The sequence below is a fragment of the Ictalurus punctatus genome, chromosome 19, assembly GCF_001660625.3.
Source record: "Ictalurus punctatus breed USDA103 chromosome 19, Coco_2.0, whole genome shotgun sequence".
NCBI classification, from domain to species: Eukaryota; Metazoa; Chordata; class Actinopteri; order Siluriformes; family Ictaluridae; genus Ictalurus; species Ictalurus punctatus.
The window spans coordinates 8,153,745-8,175,707 of NC_030434.2; the positions used below are offsets into that span (position 1 = coordinate 8,153,745).

General features: G+C 39.7%; 3 protein-coding genes across 3 annotated transcripts; 1 reads left to right on the forward strand and 2 right to left on the reverse strand.

Annotated features, from left to right (window-relative positions):
- Nucleotides 1–40: 40 nt before the first annotated feature.
- Nucleotides 41–6,755, forward strand: rad51ap1 (RAD51 associated protein 1). The gene is made up of 10 exons (XM_017493722.3): nt 41–370; nt 499–545; nt 2,417–2,537; nt 2,659–2,765; nt 2,894–2,965; nt 3,356–3,436; nt 3,665–3,814; nt 3,932–4,102; nt 5,112–5,267; nt 5,817–6,755. The coding sequence occupies exons 1-10, from the start codon at nt 354–356 to the stop codon at nt 5,942–5,944; spliced, it is 1,050 nt and encodes a 349-aa protein (XP_017349211.1). The 5' UTR covers nt 41–353; the 3' UTR covers nt 5,945–6,755.
- Nucleotides 6,756–6,878: 123 nt separating this feature from the next.
- Nucleotides 6,879–14,002, reverse strand: ada2b (adenosine deaminase 2b). The gene is made up of 10 exons (XM_017494470.2): nt 13,785–14,002; nt 12,606–12,921; nt 12,177–12,396; nt 11,312–11,522; nt 11,097–11,224; nt 10,754–10,844; nt 10,530–10,638; nt 8,461–8,618; nt 7,346–7,548; nt 6,879–7,259 (listed from the first exon to the last, which is right to left on the reverse strand). Exons 1-10 carry the CDS (start codon nt 13,806–13,808, stop codon nt 7,169–7,171), a joined length of 1,551 nt encoding a protein of 516 aa, XP_017349959.1. The 5' UTR covers nt 13,809–14,002; the 3' UTR covers nt 6,879–7,168.
- A 131-nt stretch (nt 14,003–14,133) lies between these two features.
- On the reverse strand, nt 14,134–19,559 carry atp6v1e1b (ATPase H+ transporting V1 subunit E1b; the record flags this gene model as incomplete). Its single annotated transcript, NM_001200535.1, is given in 9 exon segments — nt 14,134–14,703; nt 16,656–16,743; nt 16,846–16,940; nt 17,027–17,095; nt 17,577–17,666; nt 17,778–17,844; nt 18,055–18,164; nt 18,363–18,428; nt 19,487–19,559. Coding segments are annotated over 9 exon segments (681 nt in total). The 3' UTR covers nt 14,134–14,640.
- Nucleotides 19,560–21,963: the final 2,404 nt, after the last annotated feature.

The window sequence follows — 21,963 nt, forward strand, 5'->3', positions numbered from 1 at the left end:
CAAGCGTGATTGTTGCGAATCTGTCATTTGAATCGCAAAATGACTGCTTCCCGTTTGTTTTTAGGCGGGTTAAGTGATAGATTTTGTGGAGATTTATGTTCGTAACTATCTCTGAAGTAATTATTTTAACGACAATCATATTTAAGCTCGTTTGTGAAAAAAATCAGTTGTAGCTTGTTGTTGGTTTTTTAAAAGACAATTTTCCCCCTTTATTATATTTTTAAGATAGAGACGCGTTTTAGCCAGCTCTAAGAATGAACTCGTAGCGCCTAGTAGCAAGCTCTGTGTTTACAAAATCCTTTAAAACATCAATAGAGTTCATTTAATGAAACACTTTATCTACTTTTAAAGAAATGGAGCGGCCATCTAGGTTTGTTATGATCTCCTGTTTGTCTTTGTAAATGTTTGCTTTTTGCTGTGAGGTTAGTGTTGTTGTTGTTTGTGTGTGTGTGTGTGTGTTTATGAAATGAGTCATTGTGTGTTCATTGTGTTTGTCAGGAATAAGAAAGCCATCAGTTATTCAGACTTCTTGGATGATGATGATGGTAAGGCATTGATATTTTCCTTGGTATTGCACTTATAGTACTTTATATCCTAGGACTGTGTTGTGTTGGGTGACAAAGAAAAGAAAAGGACACTTCGACTGGGAGATTTGTTGGGGAAAGTGTCACTGCACATTGCCCTATGATGAAATATTTCTATCCTGATGAGAGCGGTGTCTTCCAGGATGACTAGATCTTCATCCACAGGACATGATGAGTGTTAAAATGATGTAAATCATCATATCAAGTCAGTGTCGGTGACTCTGGGTATCTATCTCAAATTACACTAAAAACACTAGCGGGTTTTTTTTTATACTAACCGGAAGTATAAGCCGCTTCCTAGTCGACGGCGTATGACGTCATACACACGTAAAGCTAACAGCGTGACGTTACGTGTGTATGACGTCATACGCCGTCGACTAGGAAGCGGCTTATACTTCCGGTTAGTATTAAAAAAAACCCGCTAGTGTTTTTAGTGTAATTTGAGATGATATTACCTTTCTAAAATCCACGCACTAGACGGTAGAGAACATAATGCATAGTATAAGTGTACAGTACGTCATTTAGGACACAACTTTAGTATTTACTCGCCAAAGCGTGTTTACAGAACAGAAGTAACGTAATGAGTAAATGTGTAAAAGTGACATCATTTTCATAATTTTGCCTCTGTATACCACGAAATAAAGCAGTCAAGATGTGATTGCAGTGGATTAGTTCAACAAACAGACTTCACGTTGAAACCATAATGAACTGTCCTTTACTTTCACACTATCCGTTGTTACCCAGATGAGGACGGGTTTCCTTCTGAGTCTGGTTCCTCTCAAGGTTTCTTCCTCGTATCATCTTAGGGAGTTTTTCCCTCAACACCGTCACCGCCGGCTTGATCAATAGGTATAAATTCACACACCTAAAAATCTGTATCCCGTGTTTAAACGTTTCTGTAAAGTTGCTTTGAGACAACGTCTATTGTTAAAAGCGCCATACAAATAAAATTGAACTGAACAGACTTTCAGCTTTAATTCAAGGGGTTGAACAAAAATACTGCGTTGACCGTATCGCCATTGCAGCCTTTTGTTTTTGTTTACACAGTACCTCCAATTTCACAGGCTCAAAATTAATTGGACAGTCGACTGATGAGCAGTTTCATGGCCAGGTGTCTGGCGTGTTTCCTCCAAGCGTTGAATTTGCATTTGGTAGCAGTTCGTGGGAACTCTCCCATCATCCCCTTCAAAAACATCTAACCAAGTCAAGAACCCTCGAGGAGGTAGGCGTATCGTTGTCAAAGACTACAGTCCATTGTGGTGGTGTACAGAGGCAAAATTATGGAAAATCGTGTCGCTGTCTGAATACTTATGGACACGACTGAATATTAGCCCAAACGGAGATGAAAACTAGGTGGGCGTGTCACTCTGTGTGTTATCGATTGGCTGCGTGAATGTACAGCGCTGGGCTTGTTACAGTTAATATGTGATTTTCTACGCTGGTGGTGCTGTTGCACTCCGGTTTCACCAAAAATAAATAACTAATCCTCTTTGAAACATTTCTTAACCACAAATAAGATCTGCCCCCCCCATACCCCTCAAGGAAAACAAAAAAACGAATCCTTATACTGATTTTTTTTTTTTTTTTTTTTATCTTCGAAAGACGTGAGGCTTATCCATTTCAGCCTGTTGATATGTAAGCCTCCCTGGTCTACGAGAGATGTTGGAGCGACGTGTTACACAGTGCTCTCCAAAATACCAATTACCGCACAGTTCCAGAGACTTGTCGAATTGATGCCGAGGCACATTGAAGCTGTTTTGGTGGCTCGTGATAGCCTAAAGCAATACAAATTTCAGTTGCTGTTGCTAATTCTGTGTCTATGTGCACAACAGATGAGGACTTTGCCACAGCCCCACCGAACAAAAAAGCTCGAGCTTCTGTTAAGGAATGTCAGCAAGACAAGCCCAGGAAAAATGAAACGATTGATTCAACAGCTAAAGCACGCAAGGAGAGGTAACCTTTCTTTCATCCTTGATTAACCTAACGCTATGAAACATTCCATAGTGCGGCGGTTTGAAGATCATGTTTCCCGGCAGTGCAAAATACCGCTAAGTTATGTCAATTTGTGTTTCAGAGTGTCTCTGGATGAAAAACTGTATGAGAGAGATTTAGAAACTGCTCTCATCCTGTCTCAGCTCCAGTCTGCAGGGACGTTTGGACAGCCACCTAGCAATAGTCTAGGTGTGTACATGGTATCATGTTGATGAAACTTTTGATAGACTAAAGTATCTTAGTCAAATGAATGTAGTTGTGTTCATTCACTGATTTTAATAAACACTATCTATGTTTATTTTTCTTCTGCCCTGAAGATGGAAAGTCAGAACGCTGTGAAGATGTACCTCCAATGCTGACACACTTCAGTGTTGATGGCAGCTGCTTTGGTAATACACAGTCCATACAGGATTATTTATGTTTTGTGGCCAAAAATGCTCAATTTTTACTGCGGCTTTTTTCAAAATTTGCAACGCGACTTGCGCATTTTTTGTGGAAAACTAATTGAATTAGTAGTCGCAATTGAGATTACAATTGCACACAGTCTTTCACAGTGATGCTTGTTGGTAAATGAGACCTTTTAGATGTACTCATGCTCGACGAATGTGACCGTAGATTCGTGGCCCAAATCTGCGGGAAAATCCGCAGTAATTTTGCGGCGTTCCCTTGATTTTGCGTTCGCAAAATCCTGACGGATTGAACACATGATTCCGTATTTGTATTCGGAAATAGTTTTGCCGCAACTAACCGTTTTAAAAAAAAAATTTATTTGTTTCAAGACGATAAAAAGCCTTCAAGCCACGCTTCTGAAGAATCGCCCCCTGTGCTGTCAAACTGTAGCGTGGACGTCACCTGCTTGGGTAAGTCACACTTCTGAGTTCACAGGACACTTCCTGGTCACTAGTTCAAGCTTCACATTCTAAGAAATATGATAATTGAATGGCTATCTACTGGCTATCTGGGAGGGGGGGTAGCATTTGCATACAAGTTCCTTTTACTTTCCCCAAAAGTCCCATAATTCTGTTCACTGAAAGCGAGTAGAACTTGAACGTTGAATTGAAATGAACCTTGCTGCCCTATAACCTTAGGATTAGATCAGATCAGCAGCGAGCAGACGCCCTCATCTGCCGTATGCACTAAGAGAAAGCCCCAAAAAGCGACCGAGCAACAGCAGTGTGCTTCACAGGCCGTGAAGGAGAACAAAGAGGACGAAGACTACAGACCTCAGAACACACCCGGTACATCAACCCACTCAATTAGCCTTCTCAGTATGGTGTTTGTGCTGAGAAGTGCAGGGCTTCTGTTGTAATGTATAGTCGCTCGATTTAATGCTGCTCTGTCCTGTATGTATCCAGAGAGTGACTCCGAGTTCAGTGACCTGGACGAGAGTGAGGATGAAGAATACACAGTGAAGAGGAAGCGAGAGAAAACGAAAAAGGCTAAGAGCGAGAGAAAGACATCCCCCAAAGCTGCTAAGAAAGAGAAGAAGCAAACGAAACAGGCTAAAACCAAACCGGTGTCCAGAGGTTTGTACACGTTTTTTGTTTGTTTTTTTTAATAATGAGATCTCAACCTAAGTCAAGGGCAGACAAATCACTAGTGAAGGGGGCGGGGACAAGCTGATGTTATGTTTGGGCTGTATGTGTATATTTGTGTCAGCACAGGGGCGGACCTAGGAAAAATATCAGAATGGGGCCCTATTCAGCTGGGGTTGGGGGAGGGGACTATTGTATTGATGCTGCCGAAATAACAGCGATATGATTCATTCCAGTGTTTTAACATTAATACATCAATTTTTAAGGGGCCCTTGGCTTCCGGGGGCCCAAGGCGGTTGCCTGCCATTGCTTAGTGCTTAGTCCGTCCCCGGCATCAACACCGCTGTGAAGCGCAAGTCAAAGTGTGTAACTATAACACGTGCTTCTGACGCCCTCCGTCTCCTGCGCTACACACAATGGCGAAGGTGGGATCTAGCTGACGGTAGAACGGCAGGAAAAATTATACAAGGGGGGAATTAGATTATGATAATCAGAACCATCCACATCAGTCTGTCTTAGCACTTGAGATAAATGTCAGTCATGGCACTTACTGAACAAGAGCCCTATCATCACTCTGGCCTCGACTGATCACACTGAATGGCTACACTTTCCGTTTCTGGCGGTCAGGTGTCCACATACTTTTGGCTCTATCTTGTGTCATCAGTGACTTGTACTCAGGACGTAACAGATAACTGATTTGCATTTGATATATATATATATATATATATATATATATATATATATATATATATATATATATATATATATATATATATATATATACATATAGATAGATAGATATCTCAAATATTTATATATATATATATATATATATATATATATATATAGATAGATAGATAGATAGATATCTCAAATATTTTTTTATATATATATATATATATATATATATTTTATATATATTTATATTTATATATATATATATATATATATATATATTATATAATATTTTTATTTTTATTTTTATTTTTCCTCTTCTAAGGTAAAAACACAGCACTCGGCAGTCCAGGAGTCAGGAATCCAGCTGCTGCTCAACCCCTCTCCGCACTGAACAGAACTCCCACCACTCCTCCTGTGTCTAAATCTGCTCTCCATACCAGTCCCGGCGAGGGCAGAATGCCCAAGTGGACTCCTCCTGGTAAGGCGTGTGTGAAGAACCTGTAGGCAGACGACTTCTTTAAAGTGAATGTGGCACAGTTGATCAAAATCATGTAGAGACCTCAGCTGCATAGAGAGGCTTTCTCTACAATGGATGTGTCTCAGTGTCTGTCTGAATGCGCAGCAGGTCATTCAGTTTTAGCTCCTGAGCCCTGACACACAAACCACCTAGCAGTTGAAAACCTTTTATTTTTATTTATTTATTTTTTTTAAATCCTCTGCTTTTTATTCTCTAATCTTTATGTTGTCCACGTCCCAACTTTTCTGAGACGTGTTGCAGCCATCGAATTCAAAATGACCTTATTTTTTCCTTATAATGGTACATTTCCTCAGTTTAAACATTTGAAATGTTTGTTTTTATTTACGTTTTACACAACGTCCCAACTGTTTTTAGAATTGGGGTTATACACAGCAAGCAGATGATTTGCTCTAAAAATGTTTGTAGGAATCAAAATACTGCGTATCAATTCATATGTCTGAGACCATAAGCAAACAATCTGTTCATTTATTTTTCACTGAATGTTATCAGGTCTGCTAGGAAGGAGCCCTAGCTCATGTCAGAGTCCTGCCATGAAGTCGCCTGGACTTGGTCTACGATTAGGACTGTCCCGCCTGGCTCGAGTAAAACCCCTGCATCCCAATGCAGAAGCACATTAGAAACTGTATGCTTTGTTTTTAATTAAATAAATAAATAAATAAATCCATTATATTGAACATGATCTGTATAGCTAATGTCTTCTTTTTCTTTCTCACTGTCTTAACTTTTTTTTTTTAATTGAAAAACATCCAATCGACATACTTTGCTGTGTTTTATTTGTCTTTGTGTATTTGTTGTGTGGTGAGAATTAAAGCTGTAAATGAAACCCTTGTCACGTTTCAGTCGAGGTCTCTCAATTTGTAGGCTGCACACTTGTTAAAATGGGAGCTGGGAACTAAAATACATTTGAACCCTTCGAGCAAAATGAATGGATTGCTCCAAATTGAATCAAAAGACTCGAAAGCTGGGTTTCACACAGAATTCAGACGGTTGAAACACGCGGCACAAACTGACCACTTGAATGAAAACGTATTACTTTTTTTTTTTTTTTTTTTTTCGTGTTCTGTCTCTTACAGAAGTTAGATTTTTGTTGATTTATAAAGACGTAATTACTGTTAGGTTAATTGGCTTGTTCACGCACAGTAGAAACGGCATACAAAGACATTCTAGACAATTGTGTACAGGGCTTTTTCTATCTACGCTCCTTCCCTTTGGAACTCTCGTCCTCTTGAACTTTGGGAAGCTCAGACCTTTGACATTTTTAAAGCTCAACTCAAGACACACTTTTTTAAAGTTGCATTTGAACATGTCTACTTTTTATTATTGTTGTTATTTTTTATAATTTTTTTTCCATGTACTGCTTATTTTGTGTACAGCGCTTTAAGAAGCTGCTTTTAAAGGCACTCAATAAAATAAAGTTTATTATTATTATTATTTGTCTCACTAAAATATTTTTTTATATATATTTAACACTGAAAAGGAGAAATAAATCTTTTTTTTTTTCTTTTTTTTTTTTAAAGATTTAAGATTAACTACAAAATTCAGCTGTGTCCAGTCACTTTGGAAATAGTTTTTATTTTAATTTATTATAAAGCAGAAATCACAAATCCATGATATTTCAGAAAAGCATATTGTAACAATTTATCACTATATCGTTATATCACCCAGTCCCATGTGACAGAGATGTATATAAAACCTGAAGTCCAGAATTTAGTCAAATGGCCAAAACATCTCTGCAACAATACTCCAATAAACTGTGGCTTCAGTGTAGAGTTTGTCTTTTTTGGGGTTGTTTTTTTCCCAGTGTGAAATTCAATTCAATTGTTTTCTTCAACTCTTTGTAACTATGCTGAATTCTGTGATATAAATTTGTTCCATTTTTCCTGCCATAAGGCCATGGCCTTATCCTTAAGCACTGGTGGCAAGGAACTGTACCTGTACACAAACAAAAAGTCAGTCAGAAATTTCTTTCAAAGTTAAGAAAGAGCTTTAGTCTAAACGATAAATGCAAAACCTTCCACCTGATCGAATTCGTTGCCAACTCCTTCAGCATGCCTACACCGGCACTCAGACCTCCGAGTCCTACAAAGGCTTCGTAGAAATCGTAGGTGAGTCCAGCAGTGCCAAACAAGGTCGGATCATCGGAGCTCACCACCATGGGATGTCCCTCTGACATTAACACTGCAGCGGGGTGATTGCGCAGATCTGAGACCAGCTTTAGCACCTACAATACATATAAACCCATCAAGACATTAGTGAAGAGGAAGACACGTAGCCATATACACTATATAACCAAAAGCATAACCATCACACCCATATGTGCTTGTTGAACATCCCATTCCAGATGTAGTCCCCCTTGGCTGTTATAATAATCTCCACTCTTCTGGGAAGGCTTTCCACTAGATTTTGGAGCGTGACTGTGGGGGTTTGTGATCATTCAGCTACAAGAGTATTAGTGAGATCAGGTACTGAGGACGTCTGGGGTGCAGTCGATGTTCCAGTTCATCCCAAAGGGTTGAGGTCAGGGTTCTGTGCAGGACGCTCGAGTTCTTCTACACCAACCTTCACACAAAATGTCTTCACGGAGCTCGCTTTGTACACAGGGACGTTGTGATGCTGGAACACGTTTGAGTCTCTTAGTTCCAGTGAAGGGAAACTGCAACGTTACAGCATATAAATACATTCTATACAGTTGAGTTCTTCCAAGTTTGTAGCAACAGTTTGAGGAAGAATCACATACGGGTGTGATGGTCAGGTGTCCACATATTTTTGGCTTATAGTGTAGCACCACTGAGTAGACAATTCCTATAATACATGTCTTTAAACGCTGGGCACAGTCAAGTGAGGTCACAGATGTTCAAGCTAATCTCAAAAACCCACGCTAATTAAACTGGAAATTATATCAGTTCGTGAACAGACTTCATACAGAATGTGGCTAATCACGGCATGTATTTTGTGAATAAAACCATTCTGATATTTTAGTGGTATTTAAATGGAAAGCACTAAGAAAGCAGTACACCCATAATTTAAACAAAGCACACAATACACAAACACAATAAGCATTCATATTTAGCTCAGTAGCTATAGGGATATTTGTGTGCTTCCCTGTTGTAAACATTTGGTGCTGAGGCCATACCTGGTTGGATATAGGACATACTTCCACTGGCACGCCCATTTTTCTGGAGAGCTCTTTTGCCAGGGGATGGTGTGCCAGGGCAAAACCATGCCCGATACGCGTAGTGTTGAACAACAGAGCATCCAGAATGTTCCTGTCTACATCTGTGCCGTATAAGTCTATAAACACACATATACGCAATATAAACAGGATTATAGTTTATATTAAGTATGTCAACTATTAAATATTTGTATCACCTGAACCGTAGAGGATTAGTTTATAGTTAAGTGAGTATCAAAAGGCACCAGCTATTTTCAAGTAGTGTATAATTATAAACAAAACCACATTCAGCGGCTTCTACTTCATGGTGTATGTACTGCTCAAGGCAACCAACACTAATTCTAAGCATATTAATAATAATCCATTCAGATGTATTTATATGCATGCTGTACGCATGTAGAAGCTATCAAGTAGACCACATCAGACTGGACAGAAAGGGAGACCATATACGTTCAAACTTTGAGACTTTCATTATACTAAAGGTTAAATATAGGTGATTTATCACCAATACACCAATTTTTTGAGCTGTAAGGGTGGATTTGAGAAGGTGTTCGGGTGACGCTATCCTCGAAGACTGTAAAGGAAGGAGCGGGTTATGTACAAATGTGTTATTTACAATTCTTTTTTGACTGATGAATTTCTGATGAAATTTACCTGGTACCATCACACGATACTTCTACTATTCCCAGTGACACTTTCATCTATTTGGATGACGTTTTGTTATCCGTCATTTTCTTAATGCAGACCTTCACATCTAAGTCGACATGAGCTCTTAGCCAGCATGAGATGGTCCCAGACAGGGCCTCAATCATTCAAATAGATGTTAAAAAAAGGTGCAGGAATCTACGGCGCACATCCAGAGCTGTAGGATCTTGGCTGTGAGTGTGTGGACAGGAATACACACACTGAGGCAGATTACATACTGGAGCTGGTGTGTTCACAGGAACGTCCAGTTACACCAATGGTAAACGCCAGGGTCAATTCAATTCTATGGGCGGCTGTGGATCAGGTGGTAGAACGGGTTGTCCATTAATCGTAGGGTTGGCGGTTCGATTCCCGGCCCATGTGACTCCACATACCGAAGTGTCCTTGGGCAAGACACAGAACCCCAAGTTACTCCAGATGGCAAGCTAGTGCCTCGCATGGCAGCTCTGCTAGCATTAATGTGTGAGTGTGTGTGTGAATGGGTGAATGAGTAACAGTGCGAAGCGCTTTGGATAAAAGCGCTATATAAGTCCAGACCATTTAAACACTGCATGAATGTAGCCTGTGTAAGTGGAGAAAACTGGACTAAATTAGGTAACACTGGACGACTCGAGGTGCACCCTCCTGATTTCCTCTCTGGGGTCTACCTACCGTAGATAAAATGTGATCAAGTGCCCTAATGACTGCCCTTCAAATGGTGAGAAAGCATGAATATGAATATGTTATGCAGTGCACCGCTAAGGTGCCCCTACATGTGAGGAAACATGATGACGTGCTCTAATGGTTGCCTAATAGGAGGTGTCCATTTTGTTTTTATTATTTATTTATTTATTTCTCTCCTGGCCCTCAGTAAGCTTGTGGTTGCTCCTGCTAGCTAGTGATGCTAGGTATCGCTAATAAAAAATTTTTTTTACAAACGTATGGTTATCTACAGTAGGCTGTAGGCTTAGTCTGTCCTTTTTAATTGAGGGTAAACCTATAAGTTGCCTCTTATTACCAATTCTCTCCAAAGATTAGAGGCGGACTGACAGGCTGATCAGTTGTTTAAGCAGGACTGTGCCTACAGCAAGAGCTGCAAAGTGAATTAAGTTATATCTAATCAGGCTATAACTCCCACAAAAGACACCGTAAAAATCACAGTGTAAATCACAAACGTGCTCCTTTACCCAACCAAGTTCTTTTTTCACAGATTTATCTTTGGGGGTTTTTTTCAGCGGGATGTTGCGAGGTATTTGTAAAGAAATCGGAACAAAATGTCTTCTTCTGTAAATATTTGAATGCGAGTTATATACACTGTAACTGTAATGTATTCATATGAGACTTACCGGTCTCGCCTGCATGGAAAAAGTAGGAAAGTTTCGCTTTAACCTCAGCAGGAACTGATAGAGCATCTCGAAAATAATAGATGGAATTTCCTCCGTCCTCACGCCCAACCTACAACAAGACATAATCCCAAGGTTAAAAGTTATATGAAGGTCATGTAAGAGAAACAAAATACCAGATGTATTTCTACTTTGGTTTTGGCGTAAAGCCGAGTAAGGGATTTCACCAGATCAAAGCCAGCGATGATCTCTGGATATCGTTTTTGCATCTCGATGGTGTCTTTTACTGCTTTTTTGACAGTCGACAAATTCTGTGACCTGTACAAGGAAGCAGAAAAGATGCATTTCAAACCAACAAAACATTCACAAGATGTACAGATGAGTGAAAATCAACATCAACAAAAAATCAACATCAAGAATCTTCATGAAGTTTTTAGGCCACCGCACTCTGAAAAAACAGCTTTCAAGTCTCTGGGATTGTCCTGGAGTGCTAAACTCCACGGTAAAAGATATTCCCTCTTTCTTGCTGTAGCAGAACGACTTGAAAAATGTCATTCCTTGTCAGCTTACCTATGGACAGATACAATTAATCGAATCCCCATGAAATCTCGACGCTCCAATTTGAATTGCTCAGTTACATTTTTGTAGGTTTGGATAGACCATTCTATGTCATGGATGGTGCCATCAAGTTCATACGTCTGCAGTAGAAATTCATGGTTAGGATTTCATTTTTTAAGATATGTCTTTACATATGACTAAATAAATCATACTAAATATTCACCAACCTTGGACAGGCCAGCCCTCAGCTCCAAATACAAGATATTGTCATTGTAGAGTTGTAGGAGGCCTTGGTAGAGGTAATCTTTAAAAACAGGTGCATAGGTGATCAGCCCGGAGATTGAGGCAAATATTTGCTCGAACTGATTCCACACGTCATCCTGGGTCGGGTATGCCACATCGGGGTCCTCGGTGAACAGCGTGAGGTTCCGCATCAAACTGAGAGTAAAATGTGTAAAAGATTAGACTGACCTTAGTCAACAATCTCGTGTTCTTCACATGTCTGGGCTTTGTTGTAGGGTGGCTAGATGGAAGCAGTTTCTCAAGAAAATCCTGTTTAAATCACCCCAAACTATGTGGTTAATGTGTTCTGGTCTGACGAGACCGTGGTAGAACATTTTGGGCTTCATTCTAAAAGGTATGTTTGGGGTACAAACAAGACAGCTTATCATCCAAAGAATGAACCCATGGTGAAGCATGGTGGTGGAAGCATCATGTTATGGGCCTTCAGCTAGGACATGATTTAAAACATTTCACATGATTTACCTTGGTTTCCTTTTTTATACACCAAAAAAAGCTGTCATTTTTTGTTTGTTTGTTTAATATCCATTGTATGAAGGAACGAATATGTAGGATTTCAGAAGATCAGGCTTTATGTAATACATTTTAGATGGTTCATACTATAATGGACAAGACTGCACCGATTCAACGTTCATATTTCTTTGAACAACTAAATCAGTTCATACAGTTGGAAGTATCACTATTCCAATCTGGAAACACACTCTAACAGGACTTTATAAAAAAAAAAATAAAAAAAAACACTCTCTATTCACTGCTTGTCATGTTTTATAATAACATCGTGCTATAGATCACCTCTTGTCAAAAGCAGGTACATCACTGATGGTGGCCCTCAGGTTCTCCAACAGGTTCCATCGAGAGCAACTCAAACGTCTGACTGGCCGCAGTGCCGAGAATACAAACTGCGCGCGGCCCGTCCATGTGAAGCAAACATAGCAGTGAGGCCGATATGTTACGTTCATCACGAGCCAATCCACGCTTACCAGAGCAGAGCTGTGTATGTGTAGGATAGCACCTTAAAGGAACAGACAGCAGAATGCTGTGATCATGACCTGCTTAGTTCTCCGTTCTCTATTCAGTCCTCTGGAACCTTCTTAATATCTGCATCAGGTATCATTATAGATAGTACAAACTATATAGAACCAAAATGTGGACTGGTTGAGGGTCCTTGAGGACACGTTTAGATAATGATTATGGAAAACGTTTAAAGAATCACAAAAATACCTTTTGGCATTTTTTGAAGTAGTTTAAACACAGGACTCTTTTGGATGTAGGGCTTTGCTTTAAAGAAGTGCATAGCTGGAGGGAACTGTCGAGCCGTTATCTCCTGCTCTTTCAGTTTACGCAAGGAGGAGTCAAGCCGACGCTCTGCTGCACTGAGCTCCACTCTGCCACCGATCTGCCTGGAGGCTTCCTCTTGGAGTAAAAGCTCTCTCTGATGAGGGTCTGGTATACATATGCTCTCTTTCACGGAGGTTACGATCAGCATCGTCAACAGAGCTGTAGTGCCGCAGGATATATAGTAAAATCTCTTCATGGTCTGGAAGAATGGGTGAAAGAGTCATAACTGGAGTGTAATTCATTACTTACAATTCTCATCCATAACGGTCATCAGGGACATCATTAGAGATTTATGAATTGGGGGGGGGGGACTGGGCATACTTTATTTATCAACTTAAAAATTTTGAGGTGATTAGTTTCCTCAAATTTTTGGAGTTAAATGAACTTCTCGGGTTTTACATTGTAATATGACTTAAAATTATATAAAAATAAAGAAATTAAAGTCCCCATCCATCCAACACCAACAGTAGGCAAAAATGGCTGTACTATGTAGCAAAAAAAAAAAAAAAACAGTAAAATGTGTCATTGTGTGTGGATCATTCGCTGAACAACAGAAACTGATTAATCGATTAAAGTGGATTGGTGAACCTCTGCCCATCTTTACTTCTGAAAGACTCGGCCTCTCTGAGATCCTCTTTTTATACCCAGTCACGTTACTGACCTGCTGCCAGTTAACCTCCAGCTGTTTCTTTTCAGTAACACTAACTTTTCCAGCATTTTGTTGCCCCGTCCCATCTTTTTTGAGACATGTTGCAGCCATCGAATTCAAAATTTACCTTTTTTTTTTGTTTGTTTTTTTTTTTTAAATGGTACATTTCCTCAGTTTAAACATTTGACATGTTCTCCATGTTCTCATGCAAAACAGACTTATAGCAAGATACAACATGAAATAACTTTTAAGATAACATTACAAGTGCTCCGTCTCCTTTTATAGTCATATATATTCTCTTGCACATGATTTCATCCAAATAAAGGAAAAAATATATATATATATATACACACACACAAGTGATGCAAAAATCTGAAATGATATATATAAGTTAAATATGCAAACACACTTACCCTTGAAATGACAGCACCTTTCATTAAACCTTTGTTCACTACTGAGCCATACAGTGCTGGTCACCTAGAAGCATGTGAGCAGAGACTAAACCTCCCACACAACTGCCCCATCTCACGACATTTCACTTCCCCAATGTATAATAACACAATTGGTCAGCTGAATAAGGCACTCCATTATTTCTCCCAAGTACGTTGACAATAGAGGAACACAGCGAGTCATAAGATCCAAAACGTGTCTGAAAGAAATTCCACAGTTGCACATTCTTCGGTTTAACGTCCTCCATTTTGAGTTGCTCAGCAGAGAGGTAGACACTGAGCAATACATTTACAGTCAACAACAGACAGCACGTCGTGGAATATTCTTTATTTCTTTATATTATTTCCACATTCATGTGATCTCAGCATTTCAACAAAAATGTTTTCTTCAGTTATACAGCACATGATCTACACAAAAGGGGACAACAGGGGTTAAAACAAACAAACAAGAAAACCCTCTTTAAAAAGGAAATCCTGTAATGTGTACTGAAATGTAAACCAAAATATGGTGGAATGTCATAAATATCTACTACTTATCAGTAAGTCTTGAATTCAAGTCGTGAGTGTAACCATCCAGACTCACTTGTAAACATAAGAAGCGTACCATCGAAAAGCCAATCAAACAGCAACAACGAATCACAATACACACCACATACATATACATACAATTCATAAGTTAAATACTACTTGACACATGAATTCAGTCTTTTACATCAAAGTTTAAAAAAAAAAAAAAAAGAGGAGACAAACAAATACTGGGTGTTTTTTCCCCTCATTCTGTTATGGTCCTGAATGCTCCTGGGATCACACGCAGAGATGATTAATCCATGAATTTGCGGTTCTGATTCGCACCAAACAGGGCAACTCGGATTTCAGGCATCATCTAAGCAGGAAAGTCAAGGAAAGAACTGGGTTAGGACTTATGAGAATTAGAAAGATGCAATTAATTTACGTGGCATACACTTCATACACAATCATACAGGATTGAATTGAAGGATATGTTTGTTTTTAAAGCTCTACATGGTACTTCACATCTCCCATCTTGTAGGTTTAATGGTTTTCTGTCGCTGTTTTATGATTATGGAATAGTTTACCGTTGTTTATAAAGTCATCTCCTACAACAGACGTTTTTACATCCAATTTGAAATCAGATTTATTCTCCAAGGCATCTGAGTCATGGGAAGGTCTCCATCATCCGGCGATCTCTTTGTGTTTGTACTGTTATTGATGGTCTTTGCAATTTGCTGTCTCTCTGTTTTATTTAATCTATTAGGGAGTGCAGGTGGAACCTGTCTTATTTATACCCCTCTCATATCTACGGTCTGGTGTTCCCTTTGCTACTGAGGTGTGTGGGGTCATCATGCCAAGATCTAAAATGTTCTTTAAGGCATTTGGGGGGGGGGGGGGGGGGGGGGGGGGATTGTGGATGCCTAGGAGTCCGGCAAAGGATTTAAAAAGATCTCCAGATTATTTGAATTACATCATTCCACTGTAAGGAACATAATCTACAAATGGTGCAGATTTCAAATGACTACCAATTTGTCCAGGATTGGCTGTCCCAGCAAATTCAGCCCAGGAGCAGACCGTCTGATGTAAAAAGAAGTCTCAGAGAACTCCAAAAGTTCATCACAGGATCTGCTAGTAAGTCTTGCAACTGCTGGTGTCAAAGTGCATGCGTCTATAATCAGAAAGAGATTGCACAAATTTGACCTGCATGTGAGGCGTGCCAAGAAAAAGGCTTTGTAAGACTACAGTTTGTCAGTGAGCATATAGGCAAAGACCAGACCTTTTGGAATAATGTGCTCTGGACAGATGAATCAAAGATAAGAGTTGTTTGTCCACAGTAACAGCAGACATGTTTGACACAGACCAAAGACAACTGTTCAGGAGAAGCACCTCATACCAACTGTGAAGCACAGTGGTGGAAATGTTAAGGTTTGGGGTTGCTTCGCTGCCTCAGGGACCGGACCGTTTGTCTCAAGTCTCAAAAGGAAGTAATGGAGGGTTATGGAATGGCCTAGTCAAAGCCCGGACTTGAATCCCATTGAAATGTTGTCGGGGGGGGGATTTGAAATGGTCAGTATATACATGAAAACCCTCTTGCAACTGAAAGAGCATTGCATAAGAGTGGTCAGAAATTCCAGCAAGCCTGATGGACAATTACGCAAAACGCCTATGAGAAGTTATTTCTACTAAAGGGGGCAATACCAGCTTCTGACACCAAGGGTGCACTTACTTTTTCCACATCTATTGATATTTCTGTTGAATAAATGATTGAAAACCTTGTGGTTTTGTTCAACTATATAAACGTCATTAATAGGCACCATTTCAAAGAGGATCGAATGTTTGCTTGTCCAAATATGTAAAAATAAATAAATAAAATGTCCATGGGGTGTACTTTTTTTTTTTTTTTTTTTTACATGACTGTCATTGCAAATGCAGAAATTTAACTGAGCACTAGCACTTACTCGAAAGTTCATGTTTAGTTGGGAAGGTTAACAGCTAGATGCTTGGATATTTATAACTCTGCCTCATTTGTATATCGGTCTGGATAATAAACCGTCTGCCAAAGGTACTAGACAGTTGCACAGGGCTGAGTCATATCACCGACGGTCAGGTTCTGCTTTTACGCCTCGGACCGAGATCCTCAAGAAATTGAAACCGGACTTCTATACTGAGATTCACTACCAATATTTCAATGCATTAATGTCTCCTGACTACTGATAACCTGGAAAGATAGTAAAGCAGATTGTGCATGATCAGCTAAGGATTAAAAAGAGCTTGTGACGGATACCACCATGACAACACCATTTCCATGGTTCCATGATACTCTACCTGCTGTGCCAAAAGGTCCAGCCTGCTCTCCAGAGTGTTCGACACCTTAATCTTGCCATCTGAATTATAGATCTCAATTCCACCCGAGCTATAAAGAGAGAAAGACAACACCAACACACGCGGTTACACTACACGTGCTGCTTCAGAATCCAACGGCGGAAATGAATTCCACTCGACAGCGGATACGCACGTGTCTGGAGAGAGGAAGTTGTCTTGGTCGATCCGCACTTCAAGATTGTTCTTCACGGCTGCTTTGTAGATGGGGATGTTTTTCTGCACGGCAGCCTGACGTTAAAAGAGAGAGACGTGATTTTTAACGGCATCACATCACAAGTGAAATCCTTCATACACTTCGTGAAGTTAAAGCTGACCTGCACCAAGGGCAAGTCCTGCTTGCGGCAACGGATCATCACTTTGGGTTCAAGTAGCTGATAAAAACCCTGAAGAAAAAAAAACAAAAAAACAAACACAAGTCATAAAGTTCTCGTCATTATCCTTACAAATTTAACCTAGAACACCAATCTTAAAACCTTATGGCGGGTATACGATTTGACTGATAATGTGGGACGCGAAGGAGACATTTAATTACAATTCCATTGTTACAGTAGAAATAAGGGAATAGCATACAGAAATGTAAATATTTAAACAGCATACATTTTAAATAATGTTCCTTTGCAACATACATGTGTAGCACACACAGAACATCTGTATTCTACACCCACATTTATATTGTCCAATACCAGCTTGTAAATGTAATAATTATACATTCTAAAAGCAGTCTTGGTATTGTTCACAACAATCGGAAAAATAAAATTGTGTATTTGTTTGTTTGATTGATTGATTGATTGATTGATTGATTCATTCATTCATTCATTCATTCACACGAAGGAGGCTTTGGGATCGTCAGTGCATGAATATTACCTGTAGCACCAGTCCGTCCATCAGGGCTGAGTACCGGGTTGGATCTCTGGCTACATTAGCCAGGCGCTGACGTGCATCGCTTAGCATGTCCTACACACACACAAACACACACACACACACACACACACACACACCGTTACAAAGACACACACACTAGCAAACGTCGGGTCCGAATCTGCCCTGAGAAAGAGTTACACTGACCGAGATCATGTTATCACGAGCCTTCAGCACCTTCAATCTGGCCTGGTTCATCAAGTTTGACATCTGACTGTGGAACAAGAATAAAGTGTGAACACAACACACACAAACACACACACACACACACACACAAACACACACACAAACACACACACACAAACACAAACAAACACACACACAAACACACACACAAACACACACACACGCAGCAGAACCTGCAGAAATTTCCAGTCTAATCCTGGAGTTACCCAGGCACGGCGTTCTGCAGGACATGACTCACATTTTCTTCTGCTGCTCAATTTGTTTTTCCTTCTTTTCATAGTACTCCATGATCTTCAGCCTCTGAGTTTGCACCAAGCGACCCTTCTCGATGTTAAACTCTTCTTCTGCCTGCGGAGAAAGGGTAACGCTTAACAAACCTGTTAAGGCTTAGAATTAGCGATGAACAACTTGAGCTTGTATATAATAAATAAATAAATAAATAAATAAATAAATAAATAAATACAAATAATAAAACGGCCATAAAGATAGCCGTATAGTGAGTAAAAGATTTTTAAGTATTTGAAACAGGCCATCATAGATGTTTACCTTGGCATCGATTTCCTCTGCTTTTTCATTGGCCTCCTGCTCGATGAAAGCCATCATGTGCTTGATCTAGAGACAAGGAGAAACAGAGAAAGAAGATATTAAGTGAAGTTAAAATCAAATCAAGTCAACCGGCTGCTGTGATGACTGATAAGTATTTATCAAGTAACGTCTGAACATGATCAACAAAGTGTTGTCTTGTTTATAAAAAATTTTTTTTTAAATAAATAAATAAATAAATAAATAAAAACATTCTGTGCTGAATTTCATAACTTTTCACGTGATTTCATGTCTGCTGCTTGATTAACCCTGCTGGGGAAAAACACCACAACAGAAACACTCCTAGAATGTGTAATGGCTTTAATAGGAATTGTAATGGTTTTAATGGAAACAGTAATGATCCCTGTGGGTCTCTACTGGTCAATTGTTGCCTTTGAGTGGTAAACTGTTATGTCTATGGACGCCATTAAGGACTGGTTGAACACCTCTTACATTTGGTAATGGTTTTAATGGTTAACTGATTGTTTGTAGCATAATTTGTAGTGGAAACCATTAGAATTTCTATGATGGTTTCGATCGTTTTTTTTTTTGTTTGTTTGTTTTGTTTTTCATCAGGGAAAACTGAGAAATATATTGGCCTGACTATACACTGGGATTTCAGTGCAGGACAGATATACGGAGATGTTTTAGTATTAATTCTGTAAATGGTTGAACAGATGCAAAATATATATGTGTGTGTGTGTGTGTTTCAGTGATTTAACATGGTAACACTGGGTCTATCAATCTGGAGGTTATTAAACAGGTTTTAATCAAATTCATTCACTCATTATGATATTTTATAACTGGATATGTTGAAAAGGACTTTCTTGACTCAATGCAAGTTGAAAAAATCCCATGAATTCTATCTGACTAATATGTAAGCGTGCGTGCACGCGCGCTGCACGCGCACTCACACTATTAATGGCGGTGTCCTTCCCTATAACGGTTTTGAAGGTTATAGCCGCTCACACATTGCACTAAATATTACTTAAATACACCATAACGCTCATTCAGTGTGAACGCAATTATTCAGTGCAGTAATATGAGGTTTAATGACGTAACACTTCCCTCTATAATCCCATCATTACCTGCTTCTGGACGTCCGCGTCGCTGAGCGCCATGACTGCTGTCTGTGTATGTTTTTAAAACTCCTCCAAATTCAGATGTACCACGAAGGTTAGAGCTCCAGACCACTTTTTTTTAATCCTTCTGCAAGTGAACAGGAGCTAATTAAACGCACTGGAGGTTTAAAATCGTGACGGAGAGAGACGTCCCTCAAATCATCAGCTGATTCTCGGTCAACAAGCGCAGGCGTCACGTGACACGCACTTCCTCTTCCGAGGACCAATCAGGATTAAGTGCACGTGACCAATGCGGTCTGTCCAGATGGTGGACACGCGTCTTAATTTGTCGCGATATTAAATGTTATGTATAGAAGGACACTTATGCAGTAATGGTTAAAGTAATTATGTACTGTATGGCCAAAAGTATGTGGACACCTGATAGTCACACTCATATGTGTGTGTTGAACATCCCATTCCAGATTTATTCCCCCCTGTGTTTGCTGTTATAATGCGCTCCACTCTTCTGGGAAGGCTTTCCACTAGATTTTGGAGCGTGACTGTGGGGGTTTGTGATCATTCAGCTACAAGAACATTAGTGAGATCAGGTACTGAGGAGGTCTGGGGTGCAGTCGGTGTTCCAGTTCATCCCAAAGGTGTTCAGTGGGGTTGAGGTCAGGACTCTGTACAGGACACTCGAGATCGTCCAGTCCAACCTTCACACACCATGTCTTCATGGAGCTCGCTTTGTGTACAGGGACGTTGTGACGCTGGAACACGTTTGTGTCTCTTAGTTCCAGTGAAGGGAAACTGTAACGCTACAGCACACAAATACATTCTATTCTTTCAACTGTGTGCTTCTAACTTTGTGGCAACAGTTTGGAGAAGAACCACGTGGTGTGATGATCAGGTGTCCACAAACTTTTGGCCATATAGTGTATCAGAATATGGTAATGGGTGTGTGTTCATAAGATATGTGTTCATAAATAACAAACAAACTGTTTCTGTTGGATAGTTGGTGTCCAGATTTACTCTCCTCGAGGACCACAAAGCAGAGGGACACACCACTGGAAGAAGCTGGAGGAGATATCAGACTGGACATCCTTCGAAAGTTAGACCCTGACTAATACAAATAAAATACACTTACCATCCAATTTAATAGGAACACCTGTACACCTGCTCATTTTATGCAGTTATCCAATCTGCCGATCAGGAGATCAGCAATATCTGAAATACTCAAATCATCCCAACGACCATGCCATGGTTAAAGTCACAGAGATGTTCTGTGTTTGATGTGAACATTAACTGAAGCTCTTGCATCTTGAACATTAACTACTCTAGTATCTGCATGATTTTATGCTGCCACATGATTGGCTGATTAGATTACTGCATACATGAATGGGTGTACAGGTGTTCCTAATAAAGTGGACAGTAAGTGTATATGTCGTTTTTGATGGCCATCCTAGAGGACCAAAAGCAATAGGGGCTACACATAAATTAAAAAAAAAAAAAAAGTATGGAAAAGACCAATTAAGGAACATGTGGGACTTCAAAACTGTTCCCATTTCAGTCAATATGCAAGAAGAATCTTTCAGAACCTTCCAGTAACAGTTAGAATCCTTCTGACGGCAAACCATCTTAAACTGTTGACAAACGACTCATTTACTATAAATGTATTCTAACAGCATAACTGTAAATTTAGAGAGATGGTAGTTAATGCTAGAGTGGACCATGCTTCTGTAATTTTGTAAACATGGATAACATGACCCCGTTTGAAAGCAGCATTAGCACGTGCTGCTAGTTAGCTAGGCAGCAATGACTATGAATATTTCCTTATATGACGAGTGATTACGTTGGATTACGATTTGACAAACATGTTTAATCTCAGAATCTTCTCAAATTGGTTTATGTTAGCTAACTGGAGAGTGACAATTATGAATATTCATCAGTATAACTTAAAATTCCTCTCAGAAAAAGTATGCTATCTTGTCAAGTTAGCTGGTGTTATCTAGCTGGCCAGCATTTGTAGGAAAGGGCACGCTTAGGACACATGTGGCTGTAATCTGCTATATTTGGCAAAAATACAGCATCAGACAGGCGATATCCAAACCACCTTTAAAATTGGTGGAGCTCTCTCTTCTGGGTCACCATTGACATTGCCATATGTCTCGGATGAGGACACATAGATGTGGGCCACATGTGGCATAAAAAAGCATTGGCACGTTATGTTGTCCTGGTAACAAGTTACATAGTGACTTTTTTTTTTATGTACATGAAAATTACATGCACAGATGCAACATGATCCCTTGACTTCAGCGGCAAGTGACAACGTGACTTTGGCACTTCTGTGCATATATGGTATGACAGTAAAGCAACAAATGGACTGTATTTCATTGGTTAAAGGGTTTGTGGCTGGAATTTTTATTCGGACACTTCGGAAAATCAAAGGGAGAAAAAACTGGACTACACGGTTGCAGTATCAGTGATTCTCAAACTAGTTCTCC

Coding starts and splice junctions, on each gene's coding strand:
- rad51ap1 (XM_017493722.3), top strand. Junction 3,815..3,931: donor CAGACCTCAGAACACACCCG/GTACATCAACCC, acceptor GTATGTATCCAG/AGAGTGACTCCGAGTTCAGT. Junction 4,103..5,111: donor AACCAAACCGGTGTCCAGAG/GTTTGTACACGT, acceptor TCCTCTTCTAAG/GTAAAAACACAGCACTCGGC.
- ada2b (XM_017494470.2), bottom strand. CDS start 13,808: ATGAAAGGTGCTGTCATTTCAAGG. Junction 12,397..12,605: donor ACTTCAAAAAATGCCAAAAG/GTATTTTTGTGA, acceptor TGTTCCTTTAAG/GTGCTATCCTACACATACAC. Junction 10,639..10,753: donor TCATCGCTGGCTTTGATCTG/GTGAAATCCCTT, acceptor GTCTTGTTGTAG/GTTGGGCGTGAGGACGGAGG.